Below are 17,022 nucleotides of genomic sequence, written 5' to 3' on the forward strand. Positions count from 1 at the left end.
GATTCATACATGAGTATTGTGGAACATTTGTGGAGGGGGTACACTGTTGGAAAAATTATTTTATGAGAGAAATCAGACTATCATGGCTACCAGCTCTCATGAATTGAGTGTGAGACTGACAAAAACAACCAAAATCTTACAATCTCATGCCGAATCGATCATTTATTTATTTAAAGCCTCCAAAAACTGCACCATATACCTGAATGACATCTGCATGATCACGCATAAAACAGCAAACCTCGGAAGGGAGTCATGTCTTCCCATTGTCAAAGTGACATTTGGTTCACCGCATACCTGTCAATCACTGTACAGGTACCTATCAACTTTATCTTAATTTTTTTTTTGAGAAAATAGATCATTAGAATAACATTATTTGAATTGTTTGATATTTGTTTGTCAATTCAATTTAATATCCAATCTGGTTAAACATGTTATCAAAGACTGAGCAGTTATTTTGTGAGAAATTGATTATTAGAATTACTACTACTACTGCTACTTTTGACTGCTCCCATTAGGGGTCACCGCAGAGGATCATCCGTTTCCATCTCTTCCTGTCCTTTGCATTTCGTTCCTAATCCTGTCTTCCTTCATCACTCCCAGCGAAAATCTTAGCATCTTCAACTCTGCCACCTCCAGCTCTGCCTCCTGTTGTTTCGTCAGTGCCACCATCTCCAAACCATACAGCATAGCTGATCTCACTACCATCTTTTAAACCTTCCCTTTAACACTTGCTGGTACCCCTTTATCGCTAATCACGCTTGACATTCTTCTCCACCCACTCCACCCTGCCTGCACTCTCTTCTTCACCTCTCTTCCGCACTCCCCATTACTTTGAACAGTTGACCCCAATTATTTAAACTCATACACCTTTATCACCTCTATTCCTTGCATCCTCACCATTCCGCTGTCCTCCCTCTTGTTCACGCATATGTATTCCACCTTGCTCCTACTCACTTTCATTCCTCTTCTCTCCAGTGCATACCTCCACCTTTCCAGGCTCTCCTCAACCTACTCCCTACTCGCACTACAGATCACAATGTCACCCGTGAACATCATAGTCTACGGAGACTCCTGCCTGATCTCGTCCGTCAACCTGCCTATCACTATTGCAAACAAGAAAGTGCTCAAAGCCGATCCTTAATGTAATCCCACCTCCGCCTTGAACCCATCTGTCATTCCTACCGCACACTTCACCACTGGCCTCGTACATATCCTGCACCACTCCTACATACTTCTCTGCCACTTCCGACTTCCTCATACAATACCACACCTGTCATATGCTTTCTTTAAATCTACAAAGACACAATGTAACTCCTTCTGGCCTTCTCTATACTTCTCAATCAACATTCTCAAAGCAAATATCGCATCTGTGGTGCTCTTTCATGACATGAAACCATACTGCTGCTCAAGAATCAACACCTCTCCTCTTAACCTAGCTTCCACTACTGTTTCCCATATCTTCATGCTGTGGCTGATCAACTTTATACCTCTGTAGTTACTACAGTTCTGCACATCACCCTTGCTCTTGAAAATCGGTACCGGTTTACCTCTTCTCCACTCCTTAGGCATCCTCTCACTTTCCAAGAGTTTGTTACACAATCGAGTTAAAAACACCACTGCCATCTCTCCTAAACATCCCTGCCTCCACAGGTATGTCATCTAGACCAGTGTTTCTCAACCGGGGGTCCGCGGACCCCTAGTGGTCCGTGGTGTAATTGCAAGGGGTCCGTGAAAATAAAATATCTTTTAAAAAAAAGATCCTATGACATTTATAGAAATAGGATTATTTTACTCAAATGTGACTGAGACCTTTATCTACCTAAACTATAAAGGGTAACAGGACTTTTTTCTCTAATTACATCTGTTTCACAAGTGTAATTTATTGTATTTTAATAAGAGATCTCGCTCCCGTTTGCATTGTTAAAAGTTACTGCATAAAAATTCTGTTGTTACATATATCTGAAAGTTACTGAATACATATTCTGTTTTGTTACATAGATCTGAAAGTTACTGAATACATATTCTGTTTTGTTACATATATCTGAAAGTTACTGCATAAGAATTCTGTTTTGTTAACTATATCTAAGTTACAACCGAAAGCTCTTATTTTTGCCCCAAAGAGTGAATAAATGCTATAATGCAATTTAAAATGCAGTTTCTACTGTTTCTATCAAATTGCAACCCCCCCTCCCCCAAGATCAGGTGGAGGGGTCCTCAGGGTAGATCAAAAATACGCAGGGGGTCCAGGACCCCAAAAAGGTTGAGAACCACTGATCTAGACCAACCACCTTTCTTTTGTCCTCTTCATAGCTGCCCTCACTTCCTTCTTGTTAATCCACCATTCTTCCTGATTCACGATCCCCCATATCACCCAACCTTCTTTCGCTCTCATTTTCTTCATTCACCAGCCCCTCAAAGTACTCCTTCCACACACTCTCATCACTTATCAGCACATTTCCATCTCTATCCTTCATCACTCTAACCTGCTGCACAGCCTTCCCAGCTGAGTCCTTCTGTCAAGCCAATTGGTACAAATCATTTTCTCCTTCCTTGTGTCTAACCTCTCATACATCTCACTGTACACATTTTCCTTTGCCTTTGCCACCTCTCTCTTCACTTTACGCCACATCTCCTTGTACTCCTTTCTACTTTCTTCATCTCTCTGGTCACAGAAAGTTGAATTAGTTCATCTGGACATAACGTTTATTGGGAGAAACGTTTCATCACTCATCTAAGTGACTTCTTCAGTCTCAACTGACTGCAGGTATCCCCACCCTTATAAACAGCACAGTTGCATAACGACTGAACCAACGATTGGTTTTATATGCAAATTGCCATGACCATTAACTAGAGTTATAATGGCAATGCGTACTAGTCACAGAGGATTGGAGAGTAGTTGCAATCACAGCATTGTAAGATGGTGACAGAAGTACTTTAAGCCACTCCTCCCCCCTCGGTTCAGGAATGGCCATTCCCTCTTCATATTGATGAACTCTTTGACTCCTCGCTCAAACCAGCCTTCCTCCCTATCAAGGATGTACATATCCTCTTCCTTGAAAGAGTTGCCACTGGCCTGTAGATGGGTGTAGGCCACGGCCTGATGCATTAGCTCTTCTTTGTTGTGCCATCCTGTTCGCCAGTATCTGTTTGGTTTCCCCGACGTACAAGTGACAGCAATCCTCCCAGCACTTAACAGCGTACACTGTTTTGGTCTGTTTGTGCCGAGGGGCCTGATCCTTGGGGTGGATGAATTTTTGGTGCAGTCGGTTTTGGGTTTTGAAAGCAACTGATCACCTCTCTGACTATTCCACTTCTTCTTTGCCAACCTCTTCGTCATTCCAACAATAAGTCTCCTTGTCTTCCTTCCTGTGTCCAGATGACACACCAAGTACCTTCCAAGCTGTCTCCCTCACTATTTCTGAAGTGGTTGCCCAGCCATCTGGCAAGTCTTAACTACTACCCAGTGCCTGTCTTAACTGTTCCCTGAACTCCACACAACAGTTTTCCTTCTTCAACTTCCACCATTTGATCCTTGGCTCTGCCTTTACTTTCTTCCTCTTCTTGACCTCCAAAGTCATCCTACCAATGCTGCCTAGCTACATTCTTCCCTGTCACCACCTTGCAGTCTCCAGTCTCTTTCAGATCACGCCTCCTGCATAAGAAAAATATAGTCCACCTGTGTGCACCTTTCTCCACTCTTATATGTCACCCTCTTCTTGAAATATGTATTCACCACAGCCATTTCCATCCTTTTTCCAAAATTCACCACCATCTGTCCTTCCACATTCCTCTCCTTGACACCATACCTACCCATCATCTTCTCATCACTTCTGTTCCCTTCACCAACATGCCCATTGAAGTCCGCTCCAATCACCACCCTCCTGCGGTACACTCTCTACTATTTCATCCAACTTACTCCAGAATTCTTCTTTCTCTTCTATCTCAGACCCAACTTGCGGGGCGTATGCGCGGATAACATTCATTGTCACGCTTTCAATTTTCAGCTTCATACTCATCACTCTGTCTGACACTTCACCTCCAGCACACTCTTGACATACTCTTCCCTCAGGGTTACGCTACCCCTTTTCTCCTCCCATCCGCACCATGTTAGAAGAGTTTGAGCCCATGTCAGATACTCCTGGCCTTAGTCCCCTTCCACCTGGTCTCTTGCACACAGTACATCTACCTTCCTTCTCCCCATCATTTCAGGCAGCTCTCTCCCTTTACTAGTCGTAGTGCGAACATTCAGAGTTCCGACTCTCACCTTCACACTCCTACCCTTCCTGCTTTCCCACTGCCTCTGGACATGCCTTCCCCCTCTCCTTCTCCTTCGCCCAACAGTAGCATAGTTTCCACCGGCACCTTGCTGGCCAACAGTACCAGTGGCGTTCATTGGTAACCTGGGCCTCGACTGATCCAGTATGGAAATCTGATTTATGATCCGCATATTTGATTTGGCAAAGGTTTTACACCAGATGCCCTACCTGACGCAACCCTCCCCTTTTATCTGGGCTTGGGACCGGCACTAAGAATGCACTGGCTTGTGCATCCTCAGTGGCTCGGTTGGATTATTAGAATTAGATCATTTGAATTGTTTGATTTTTTTTGTGTCATTGTTTCAAATAAATTAGTTTGTATTGTAGAATACATTTGAATTTCTTTGACAAAAGCATTTGAATCTTCAAATTACTAACAGTAATACTATTAGCTAGCTAACTAATGACAAAACATAATGTGTAAAGCTAATGTTGATGAATCATGGTGTTGTTAATTTACCACCATGTTGCTTTTGAATAATTTTTTGGCATTTCTGCTTTTATTGACAGCAACATTGTACGTAGATAGACAGGAAAAACGGGGGAGGAGAGGGACAGCGTGAGAGAGAGCGAGAGAGCAGGAGAGAGCGGGAGAGAGAGAGAGGATGACATGCAACAAAGGTCGCCGGCTGGATTCAAACCGGTGCCGATGTAGTCACGTGGTATGCAATCTAAAGATTTGGCTATGTAGGCGCCCCTTTGTTGCCTTGTTTAATGGTCTTCCAAGAAGAGGAGTTAAGAGTTTCTCTTTGGGCACAGGACTCTTATAGAGCTTTTCTTTTGAAAGAATGAATAGAAGTTGTAGATAATGTAAGCTAATAGCCTTCCATTTTGTTTTGATAAGTGTTTAACCAGACTGGACTTTACATTAAATTGGCATGCTCTTATTTTTAGAATGCTATCCAAAGTGGCTCCTTTTATTTTTGGCCATTGAAGAATGAGCCCCCCCTTCAAAAGAAAAAGAAAAGGCTGAAACAGAGCATGTACTTGAAATCAGGATTGGCTTGTAAACTATCACGAAACCTGCTGGTCACATGGTCCTTACCAAGATGGAAAGGCACATGTTAAATTAGATTTTTTTGTTGGGTTTTTGTTGTTTTGTTTTTTTGTTTTTGTTTTTTTTTGTTTTGTTTTTTTATTTTTTTGTTTTTTTGTTTTTTTGCTGTTGTGCCACTTCCAAGTCAAGTCATGAAAAATGTGAAACTGCAATCCCCCCTACCCTGCTCACTCACACTATAATTTCAGACTATTTCCAAATGTTGGCAGCCCTGCTGTATGACAGATGAGAACTGTGTTTGTGCAGATTCTTCTTCTCTTACCTTTTTCCTAATACTCACGGACAAGAAAACTGTCATTGTGAAACACAACTATTGCGCGACTTTGTTGCAGATGGAACAATACAGGATCATTGTCTAGTGAAAGTAGGCCATGTAACCGTGTAGTATTACAAACACACAACATCGGCTGTCTGTGGAGAATTTATTGACTAATGCGGTGCATCAACATGGAGCCACAAACTGATTAAAAACCGTTACTCCTCCCTCGACTGGAACTCCTTACTTGAAACATATCAATGCACTCTGTACTCTTATAAAATAGTGCCATGACAGCACAACTATCACGCATGGCACACCTGGGTTCGGCCTTGAAGAGTGTGTATTTCTTACACAATAAAAAAAACCCACGGCGAATAAGTCCGCAATAACATGCGGTTGGCATGGATCAATAAAGTTTAGCTAGTCGGTCGTAAAACTTAGCACGATTCTCCACACCCTAACCCTCTGTTACCCTAATATGCCTGTTGACTGCGAGATTTTCGAACTGACAATCCATAAAAGCAATCTGACATCAGAAACACTTGATTTGCTGATTTTTATCAACACATTAAAGGTGATACAGTGCATCTTGCATTTCTATTGATGGTGTTTTTGTGAAATCCAACCTCAAATATAACCACATGGGCAATATAAAGTGATAGTTTTTGAAGAGAGTTAGAAACCTAGTTCATGAGGTGCTTTCTTTGTAGTCCCCAGGCACATTGCTTTCTAAAATTTTTATCACAGTTAAAAGGACACTTTTAAGGCCAGTGAGATATTGCTCTATGCTCTTACCTCCCAGGTTTAGATAAAGCAGGTGCCTCTGGCTATCAGGCTTGGAACAGACACCTATCTTCCCACTGATGCACCAGATTTCAGACCAGCTATTACAAGAGAAATGGTTAATGCAGCTTGTCACAGGTAGTCAAGCTTTGTTGTAGGAAAGCACAGTAAGAAATACTGTGCTTTCCTACAGCAAAATACAGTCCAGAATCAAGTTTCAAGATGTGCATCATGTTTGCATTGTGGTCACTTAATCTCGCTGTACCTTTTCATCTACACTCCTTTCAGAGCGACTTGGGGAGGCTGGTCATTCTGTGTAAATGACCACATGGATTGATTGTGCACGTCTTTGAAAATGGCTCATAAGAGCACATATGTCAGCCATATAGTTTGCCCGCCATTTTGACTTGTATTAGTTTGGGCGCGGTTTCTCAGCTAAAAGTGTCTGAGGCTCAGCAACCATAAGTCCTAGACCAACCAAATTTGGTAGGTGGATTCATACGGCCCCCCAATACTCTGGCACTACAAATCACCCATGTCAGCCAGATGGTGGCGCTATAACAAAGGGTCATGCTTAAAAGGCCATAACTCCCACAGCATAAGTCAGATCAACACAAAACTTAATCAACCCATGCATCTCAATGTGCTCAACAACTTTACTATTGGGACCACCTATGTCAGTCATATAGTTTGCCCGCTATTTTGACTTATTTGGTGTGGAAGCTCTGCAACTCTACATACCACACGCCAGGACACCTGGGTATAACGACATACTTTTTCTTTTTACAGCAGTCGGCTAGAACGCAAGAAATCAGACACCGTCTGGTCCAGTTTTGGAAACTCTGGCACATGTTTCTGAAGCAATGGAAGTGTTACGACATTTTAAAAAATTATGGTAATCGTCTAGGACACAGGCGACCTAAGTAATCCGACATTGTCATATCTAGTTATTAACCAAATATGAAACAGATCGGACACATAGCGGCTGCAATACTGCTTGGACCCCATTAATCGCCGCTTGCGGCTATATTTTTTTGGTTGTATTTGGTCACTTCAGAGGTTGTTCGTGTTGCCCTGGGAAAAACTTGTTTTTGTTTCTTTTTTCTTTTAAATTTTCCCCCCTTTTTCGCCCCAATTGTATCCGGCCAATTACCCCGCTCTTCCAATCTGTCCCGGTTGCTGCTCCACCCCCTCTGCTGATCCGGGGAGGGCTGCAGACTACCACATTCCTCCTCCAATACATGTGGAGTCGCCAGCCACTTCTTTTCAGCTGACAGTGAGGAGTTTCGCACATGGGAGGTTCACGCTATTCCCCCCAGTCCCCCCCCCCCCGAACAGGCGCCCTGACAGACCAGAGGAGGCGCTAGTGCAGGGACTAGGACACATACCCACATCCAGCTTCCCACCCACAGACACGGCCAATTGTGTCTGTAGGGGTGCCCGACCAAGCTGGAGGTAACAAGCGGATTCGAACCCCAGTGATCCCCGTGTTGGTAGGCAACGGAGTAGACCGCCACACCACCCGGACATCCGGAAAAACCTGTGTTTGCCGTTGGAGTGAAAAGGTCAACAAGGGTCATCTGACCTGTGTCCACGACCCTGGTCATGAACAGGGTTTTAAACAAGTTTGACACTGCCCGGCTTTGGTATAAAAGGGAAAACAGGGGTTTACACAGGTTTTGATCAGAGGCGCACTAGTATGGTGTAATTTGTAAACATCACGTAATACAAAAGTACTGATGAGCTAGCCAGTCATATTAAGTTTTCATAATATGACTGGATAAAGAAAATAAATTCTATAAAGTTAAGGATTGCCTAAAAAAAAATCACATCCCATCCAACAAAGATATTGAGACGGCCACTTTTAATGATGTTAAAATGCGACCACAACATGTATGGAAGTTGTGGATCCAGGTCTTGTGTGAACAAGATAACCCAGTATTTACTATTGACTATTGGCTAAAGGGACTTTGGTAGCATGGTGGGAACTGTTAGAAGTTTAAAGTTTTACCAGCAGGAGTTAAAGGGAAGGTTTACAAGATGTTTGTGAGACCAGCTATGTTGTATGGTTTGGAGACAGTGGCACTGATGAAAAGACAGGAGGCGGAGCTGGAGGTGGCAGAGTTGAAGATGCTGAGATTTTTATTGGGAGTGACGAAGAAGTACAGGATTAGGAACAAGTATATTAGAGGGATGGCTCAGGTTGGACGGTTTGGAGACAAAGCAAGAGAGGCAAGATTGAGATGGTTTGGACATGTGTGGAGGAGAGATGCTGGGTATATTGGGAGAAGGATGCTGAATATGGAGCTGCCAGGGAAGAGGAAAAGAAGAAGTTTATGGATATGGTGAGAGAGGACATGCAGGTGGCTGGTGTGACAGAGGAAGATGCAGAGGACAGGAAGAAATGGAAACGGAGGATCTGCTGTGGTGACCCCTAACGGGAGCAGCTGAAAGTAGTAGTAGTAGTAGTTAAAGTGTAAAGTTTTATTTAGTGTGCTGACTTGAATGCCCTTGGAAGACTGGAAATCAAACACTATGTCCAATACTGAATCAGAAAATCCCTGCCTACTCTCACCTCCTTCAATCTCACAGAACAACATAATATGCTAACAACATGATCAGATAATTGATTATTAATCTTTAATACAATTAAGCTGTGAGTTCAGACATTTTCCATAACAAAGGCTTCTTGTTAGCATTAAATGCTTCACATCTCCATGGCTCCATATGTTTCCCATAGAAAAAAAGGCTTATCTGATCAGTCATTAGCTTGCTAGCTGGCTAGATAACAACAACAACAACAACAAGAGTAACAGTGCTGTGGCCAGGGCCACAGCTGAGGGCAGGGGCAAGATGGTTGAGATTACAGTAATAAGGCATGGAAAATGAGAGAGAGAGAGTGAAAGTGCGAGAGAGAGATGATATGGGTAGATAAAGCTCTTTGTTCAGCAGGGGTTATTTTTCCTGTCTTTGATAAATGTTGGACCAGTTTTATTTAGTAGGCCTACACTTGATAACAAGCAGATAGCATCCATGAAGGCTGCCAGGAAAGCAAAAAGAACAAACATTAGAATCCCATTTTGAGCATTCAACCTGCGAATTTGACACATGCAGTTTAATTGGAGAACTGGCCCAATGCTATACACAAAAATAGTAACCATTGGCTATACAGTGATAAGACATGGGCAGAACTCTCCGGGCATGTATTAATACTGCATGGATTTCTTATCAGTGGGTCGATTACAGGGTAGGCTGGTGTACCAAAAATAATATGTACTGTTTGTACGGTTTGTTGACACTTGGATTATCCATTTTGCAGCCACAAGAAAGTGATAAAGACATGTTAATGACATGTATGAAGCTTTTTTTCCCCTCTTTTGCAGTCAAATCAACTGTTCTCCTCTTTTTGTCAATGCAGCGTACCCACATTCCATGGCCTGCAGGAGGATATTCTGAGCAAGCTAGCGGATGTCCTTGAGGAGGTAAGTGTCCTGATCTAAGTGACATCTGCAGCACAAAGCTGCCTGACAAGGCCAATCTGCACATCTCCATGGGCCTACATTTATTCTCTTTCAATTGGTGGGCCTCACTGTGCAATGGAGAAAATACAAGTATCCACACAATTAAATGAAGGCTGGCTCGGGGCCTAGTTGTATATTTTTTACATGAATAAGTCATTGCTTGGGATTTCGGGGCAACTGTTTCTAGGTCAAAAGTGCAGGCTATGGCTGGTAAACTAAGTGGTACTCCACTAAAGGGTTGGTGATTATAATAACAACAGAGCACCTCACAAAAATGACCTCAGACTGTTGAAGGGATCAGCACATCACAACTTGGACTCACACATCATCATGGTGGACTATGCCGTATAATGTTATTTTTGAAAATTGTAATTAACTAGATAGAAGAAATCATGGCACTGACCAGTGGTTTTACAGATTTTGTTTTTTTGGCCTCCTGTTACTAGTGAAAATTGAATCATGAATATTGGAGCATTTGCAGTTTAATTACTAACCAATGTGTGGATTCCACAGTGATGATGGGCCTTTGGTTTGCACTTTGACCCCATTTGCAGCTGACTTCTAATGTTTTCACTAGCCTGACTTGATGTAGGCCTCTGACTTGAGGGCTTTCAGTATGGTGAACTCTACTAAAACCCTTTGTCAATGTATGTACTTTGGTGAGTGGTAGTTGTGTGTGTGTGTGTGTGTGTGTGTGTGTGTGTGTGTGTGTGAGAGAGAGAGAGAGAGAGAGAGAGAGAGAGAGTGAGGTGTGTGAATGAGGGGGTGCTTGTGTAATTAAGTGAAAACACCTCTGATCCTTTTATCTTAATGTTGTGTGGTATTTTTGTAGTACTTACAGTCAGAAAACAGAATTTCTAATGAAGACCCAGTGATGACTGAGCAACCTATTGCTTTGTCCTCATTTCGTCTCATGGCAGTACCTGTAATTTACTCTTGTACTAGGGCAGCACAATATTAGGAAAACATGCGATATGCGATAACGTTGTTGAATACTGCGATGACGATATGACTCGCGATAAGTAAACAAATATTGAAGTATACGGTTTTAATGTCTTTCTGCTTTAGGTTTCCAGCTAACATAGACCCCAGACAATGAACAGCCCTTGCACACTGAATAAAAAAAGGAAATGCATTATTTCCATTCCAGCAACATGGTTTTATTGAAAAAATGCACCTGGCTACAGCCGCTGTATTGACAATGAACAAATACCACCAACTTCGTTGCATGGCAATAGTTTCTTCATCACTTTAACAGAACATCTAGGCCTATTTAAAAATAGCAGCTACTAGGAGTTTATAATATAAATGATTACGTAACAGTCTCGATTTAAAACTGATGTCTTATCCGTTTTGCAAAGTGAGTAACTAATGTTAGAATTGTATTTTTTACATTATATTTTGTTGTTACTGAGGCAGAATCGGCCACCTTTTTTCCAGAAGGGGGCATCAAAGTCAACACAAACTCTAGTAGTATGCAGAGTGTGAATGCATGGCACATGCATATACCATTTATCGCAGTTCAAGCAGTCTTTTGTGATACGTATATCGCGCATGTTGATATCGCGGTGAAGGTAAATTTTCAATATATTGTGTAGCCCTATCGTGTACCCTGTTACGATCTATCTTGGAAAAATTTCATATATATGTATATATATAAATATATATATGTATATATATATATATATATAACTTTGTTAAAAGAAACGCTCATCGGTAGGGAAAGTGCTCCACAAATGGCATGAAACCGGCTTGTACTGTTTCATAAAGAATTTCCTTCTCTCACTGGATTATATATATATCCATCCATCCGTCCATCCATCCATTATCCAAACCGCTTATCCTGCTCTCAGGGTCGCAGGGATGCTGGAACCTATCCCAGCAGTCATTGGGCGGCAGGCAGGGAGACACCCTGGACACGCCGCCAGGCCATCACAGAGCTCTATATATATATATCAACACAGATACAGGTATTCCGCTCCTCATTAGTCGAGCACTCAACACCATTGACGGTTTTGGAAAAAAACGCTATATGTATGTGTGTGTGTGTGTATGTATGTATATATATATATATATATGTGTGTTTTTGTGTATATGTATAGATGTGTATATGTATATGTATATATGTGTGTGTGTATATATGTACACATACACACACACACACACACACACACACACACACACACACACACACACACACACACATATATATATATAAAGAGAGCGTTTTTTTTTTTGGGAAACTGTCAATGGTGTTGATAAAAGTGCTGAACAAATGAGGAGCGGAATATTAAGATAGATGTAGGAAAAAAACTTTAATTCATAGCAGTACAAGCCTATTTCGTGCATCACGCACTCATCTGCTGCCAAGTTGGCTATACTGATAGCTATATATATGTAAGCCTCTGTGCTCCTCGAGGGTAAATGAGTACTGGGAAATCCCTTTTTCACTCAAGCAGAAGTGTCTCACCCCCCACAGCTATGTGATAAAGGAGAGAATCATGATGTGCCTAGATGACTAATCTCTTCTCTTCTCTCTTCTCCTCTCTTTTCTTCTCTTGGCAGACACACTACGAGGATGGAGATTACATCATCAGACAGGGAGCCAGGGGAGACACATTCTTTATCATCAGTAAGGGAAAGGTGAGCCCAAAACCTCTCCTCCTTCAAACATAATCACCGTTGTTGCCATCATTACACTGGGCAACATTACATATGGGCTGACAGACACGATGAGGGGGACAAGACAGGTAGGCGATAGGTATTTTTTTCTTTCATTTTTTTGCGGGAGCTTTACTTGCATCTATCATCTTTAGCTTTGGAAAGAAAATAGAGAATACAGAGTACCATCCCTGTCATTATCAGGTGTAGGGGCAGAAGCAATGTCTGAACGGTGGAATGATGCCACCCTTCTTTTCCCCCTGTCATCATCAACACCACTGTCACAATGAGCAGAATCTCACCCAGCACTGTTTGTGAGATAGAGCGATTGACACGTCTGGTGGGCTATCGTGTCTCCAAGATCGGTTTGGTAGTCATAGGTCCTACCCCTGCCCTTCCCCTTGTCCTACCCCCTTACATACAGTACATCTACTCCTCTGTAACGTGTTTTCTACCTCCTTTATCTCTTTCTTTTCCTTGACTTACACCTCTGTGTCCCACCCAGTCTTCTTCTTTCTCACCATCATGTCCATCATCATCAATATAAAGATAGTTTATACCATCTGTGACGCAAGACATGGAATGGAAAACAAGTCCTAGTAAAAGGTTCCAGAGGCACAGGTGGGAGACATGTGTGCTGTGGACCAAAAATAATGTCACTGCAGTCCCAGCCAAAGTCGCAACCTCATTTCCTCATTCACATTACCAGCATATTATTATGGTTAAGAATGAGAAAGTGATCCATTACACCCCCCCCCCCCCGCTTTCATAACACACAAATGCACACAGAGGGCCGGTACATCCCAATTTGTTTAGAGGACATTCCACTGAAAACCCCAGACACACACACACACACACACACACACATACACATGCACATTGCACATGCACATGCACATGTGGCCTGATGCACACACGCATCTGTCCTCCTGTGATAACATTAAAACATGACATATTACAGTTTCTTACATTTAGTGTTTGGATGTACATGTGGTGGATGTGCTGCCATACCCAGATTCAACTGACTAATGGATTAAAACAAAATCCTTAATTAAGCAAAATGACCTCCTCCCCATACACACACACACGCACACACGCACGCACGCACGCACACACACTCTCTCTCTCTCTCTCTGAAATCCCTTGAATCACCACTGCTCTGATTCGTAAGGTCTAATGGCATTGCTCAGTACCATCACTCAGATGTCTGCAGGCTAATGAAGTGGTCACTTGCACCTCATCACTCATGCACTGGGATGTCAGTCACACATACATAATTGACTTCCCATTCACAGAGATGTCTGTCATGGTAGCTCTGATCCCCTGTGTCTGTAAAAAAACTGTGTTTAGCCAGCCACATAGGCAGAGGTTGCAGTGGGGGAGATTTATATGTCCTGTTCGATGTGTGCGCATGTGAAGTGTTTCCCCATTCTCTCACCGACTTCACGTTTCCTTTTCTTTCTGTATCCCTCTACACCTGCTTCCCTCACTTCTTACATTCTTTGTGTTCTTCTTGTCTTCTCCCCATTCTCGTCACTAAAATGTCCCCTCTCTCTCTCTCTCTCTCTCTCTCTCTCTCTCTCTCTCTCTCTCTCTCTCTCTCTCTCTCTCTCTCTCTCTCTCTCTCTCTCTCTCTCTCTCTCTCTCTCTCTCTCTCTCTCTCTCTCTCTCTCTCTCTCTCTCTCTCTCTCTCTCTCTCTCTCTCTCTCTCTCTCTCTCTCGCTCGCTCGCTCGCTCGCTCGCTAGGTGAAGGTGACCAGGGAGGACATGCCTAATGGAGACCTGGTTTACTTACGCAGTCTGGGGAAAGGAGACTGGTTTGGAGAGAAAGCCCTGCAGGGGTAGGACTTTGAGACTGCCCCTACCCATTGTGATCATAGCTTATCCCTCCCTCTTCCATTTTTACTTTTTTTCACTTTTTCTTTTCCCTCTTTTATTTCACTCTTGAATATACCTCCCCCTTCCAATCCCTCATCTCATCTTTCCCACGTATTTATTCTTCTTATTTTTCATTCTTCTTTCACCTCAATACTGCTTATCTTTCTCCATTTTTTTCCTCCTCACTCACTCATATTGACAGGTGTGGTAAGGTGCTGGATGATAAGAATTGCTTGTCTCATTGCGTTAGATATACTGTCCCTGCATAGCATATCCATCACATTTGTTAAGCTGTTTAATTTCTCCTCTGTCTCAACTTATGACTCCCTCTCGGTTTTCTAGAACAGCTTGATAACACCCTTCATCCTGTTCGCTTGTGTTTCATGAGCGTTATGTATGATCTGTGGGCAGATCTGAGGTTGCTAACATAACAGCTAATGGAGATGGAAATGAACAAGTGATAAACACCCACAAAATAAACCAGCTAAGAGAAATCTTAAACTACAAGCCCTGTATGCACAACAGTGAATGGTGATGAAAACCGACAGAGTTCAGAGTACAGACGAAGGTTCACTACTGCAAAGTAACCTTAGGGCTGAAATACTCAGACCTAAAAAGTCATTGTGATTGCAGAAAGCGGTGTGATGGATTCTTTTCCGGCTCATAGGCATCGAAGACCCAATACCCCAAAGTGATATTTATATCATGCTGTTTGTCTTGTATTTTCTTGACTGTGTGCCTTCACTGGCTATACATTATTATGAGCAGAGGAGGAGGAAAATAGTGTCGTCTCAAGCGTTTCATACCTGTGGAGAGATCAGACAGAAACAGAACACATGCATGCTGTCTCTCTCTCTCTCTCTCTCTCTCTCTCTCCTCTCTCTCTCTCTCTCTCTCTCTCTCTCTCTCTCTCTCTCTCTCTCTCTCTCCCTCTCCCTCTCCCTCTCCCTCTCCCTCTCCCTCACACACACACACACATACACACACACACACGGATTACATGTACAATTTTGTCAAAATGAAAAGATGTAGCTGCTGCCATCTAGTGGCCACTGTATGTGTGACCCCCCTCCCAGTTAGCTGTCAGACTGTAATCTTGAAGTTGACCTAAAGCAAAACCATGTATAGAAAATGTTATATGCTCATCCATGTGTCCATCAGCTGTGACATGCTGACTAAATCATTCAGTATTTCTCATGGGCCTTGTATTATTTTTTTTATTTGAAATAAAATGATGTTCATGTGCCAGCTAGTATTATCATTGGCAAGGAAAATGTTCTAGCACTGGAAGGACAGATGGTCTACACTCTTCATGTGTTTGAAATTAATGAATTTAGGGGATAAAGATTACAGGCCATTTAAATCTATGTTGGACTCATGAGAAGTTTGATCTCTTGCCAGTAGAAGAAGGTTTTTCCAAATGATACTGAAACCTTTTACTTTAATGAAAATGAGGTGTGGAGAGCACTTATGAATGAGAACATGACATAAAGTCATAACTCAGACTGCTCTGGAGATGAACCGAGTTCATGTGAGTTAGTTATAAATGAAAGCTTTTCAGCGATTTGTGTCAGTGGCAGGATTGGCTGTTTGAATTGATTTATACTCATCAAAGGATGAGAATATCACTTTGATGAATAATAATGATTTGTCTGTTCTGGTTAAGATGTATAACCTAGGGATAGCAGTGTGCAGCTCTGAATAGGTATTCACAATAACACTCATTTAATTTAACCATGAGAGGCACGTCTCTTAGATATCCATGAAAGAGAAGATTCAGCACAGCTCAGTGTCCACCTTGATCATTTTTTATCATCTATTGTCACGAGTGCCTTGTCTCCATATTTCTTGAAGGAGAGGCGGCCCATTCAACTCTACCTTGATGGTCAAGCATGTCCCTCAAATTTAAATATAGACTCTGACCATCTTCACGTCAGGTTTTGATCAGAGGCCCCTGCTGCAAGCCCGGCCTTCTAATTAGAAGTTAACTGTGTGTGCCCTTGCTCATGAAACTCAATAGCCCCTTCTGAAAGGCTGCGCTGTGCACCTGAAGACTCAGCCTTTGATCAGCGCAACATCATATTTACAAATCAACATCTGTTCTCCTGGTAGCCGTATGGGATTGCCTTTTAAGGTACGTGTGTGTGTGTGTGTGTGCTTGTTTAGCTATTTTTGTGAGGACCAATTTGTCAGAAAATGTTTTAATTTGTAAGAGTGAGGATGTTCTGGCCGATCCTCACTTCTTTGAGGGGCTATGTTAGGATTAACGGTTTGAATTTAGGATTAGGTTTAGAACCCGGACTAGGGTTTTAGGGTAAGGTTTGGCAAGGGTTAAGGTTAAAGATGTAAAAAAGTTGAATCAGTTTATCTTTCAGAGATTCTACACCGGCATTATTGAGCATGCATCGAGTTGTTGAGGATGCAGTTCTGACGTTTAAGGTTAGGGTTGGGCGCGAGCAAGTGGTAGTCAATGAGGGTCCTCCTAAGAATAGAAACGTGTGTGTGTGTGTGTGTGTGTGTGTGTGTGTGTGTGTGTGTGTGTGTGTG

General features: G+C 42.4%; 1 protein-coding gene across 6 annotated transcripts in view; it reads left to right on the plus strand.

Moving 5' to 3' along the window:
* LOC130122649 (cGMP-dependent protein kinase 1) overlaps positions 1 to 17,022 on the plus strand; it is a 137,056-nt gene that overhangs the window by 97,059 nt on the left and 22,975 nt on the right. For all 6 annotated transcript variants that reach the window (XR_008811254.1, XR_008811252.1, XR_008811253.1 and 3 more), the window contains exons 5-7: positions 9,834 to 9,897; positions 12,502 to 12,579; positions 14,344 to 14,438. Coding sequence is in view for 2 of the 6 variants with exons in the window: in XM_056291605.1 (XP_056147580.1) it covers positions 9,834 to 9,897; positions 12,502 to 12,579; positions 14,344 to 14,438 (237 nt within the window). In the remaining 4 variants the exon portion in view is untranslated. The remainder of the gene's footprint in view (positions 1 to 9,833; positions 9,898 to 12,501; positions 12,580 to 14,343; positions 14,439 to 17,022) is intronic.

The sequence above is a fragment of the Lampris incognitus genome, chromosome 13, assembly GCF_029633865.1.
Source record: "Lampris incognitus isolate fLamInc1 chromosome 13, fLamInc1.hap2, whole genome shotgun sequence".
Classification (NCBI taxonomy): Eukaryota; Metazoa; Chordata; class Actinopteri; order Lampriformes; family Lampridae; genus Lampris; species Lampris incognitus.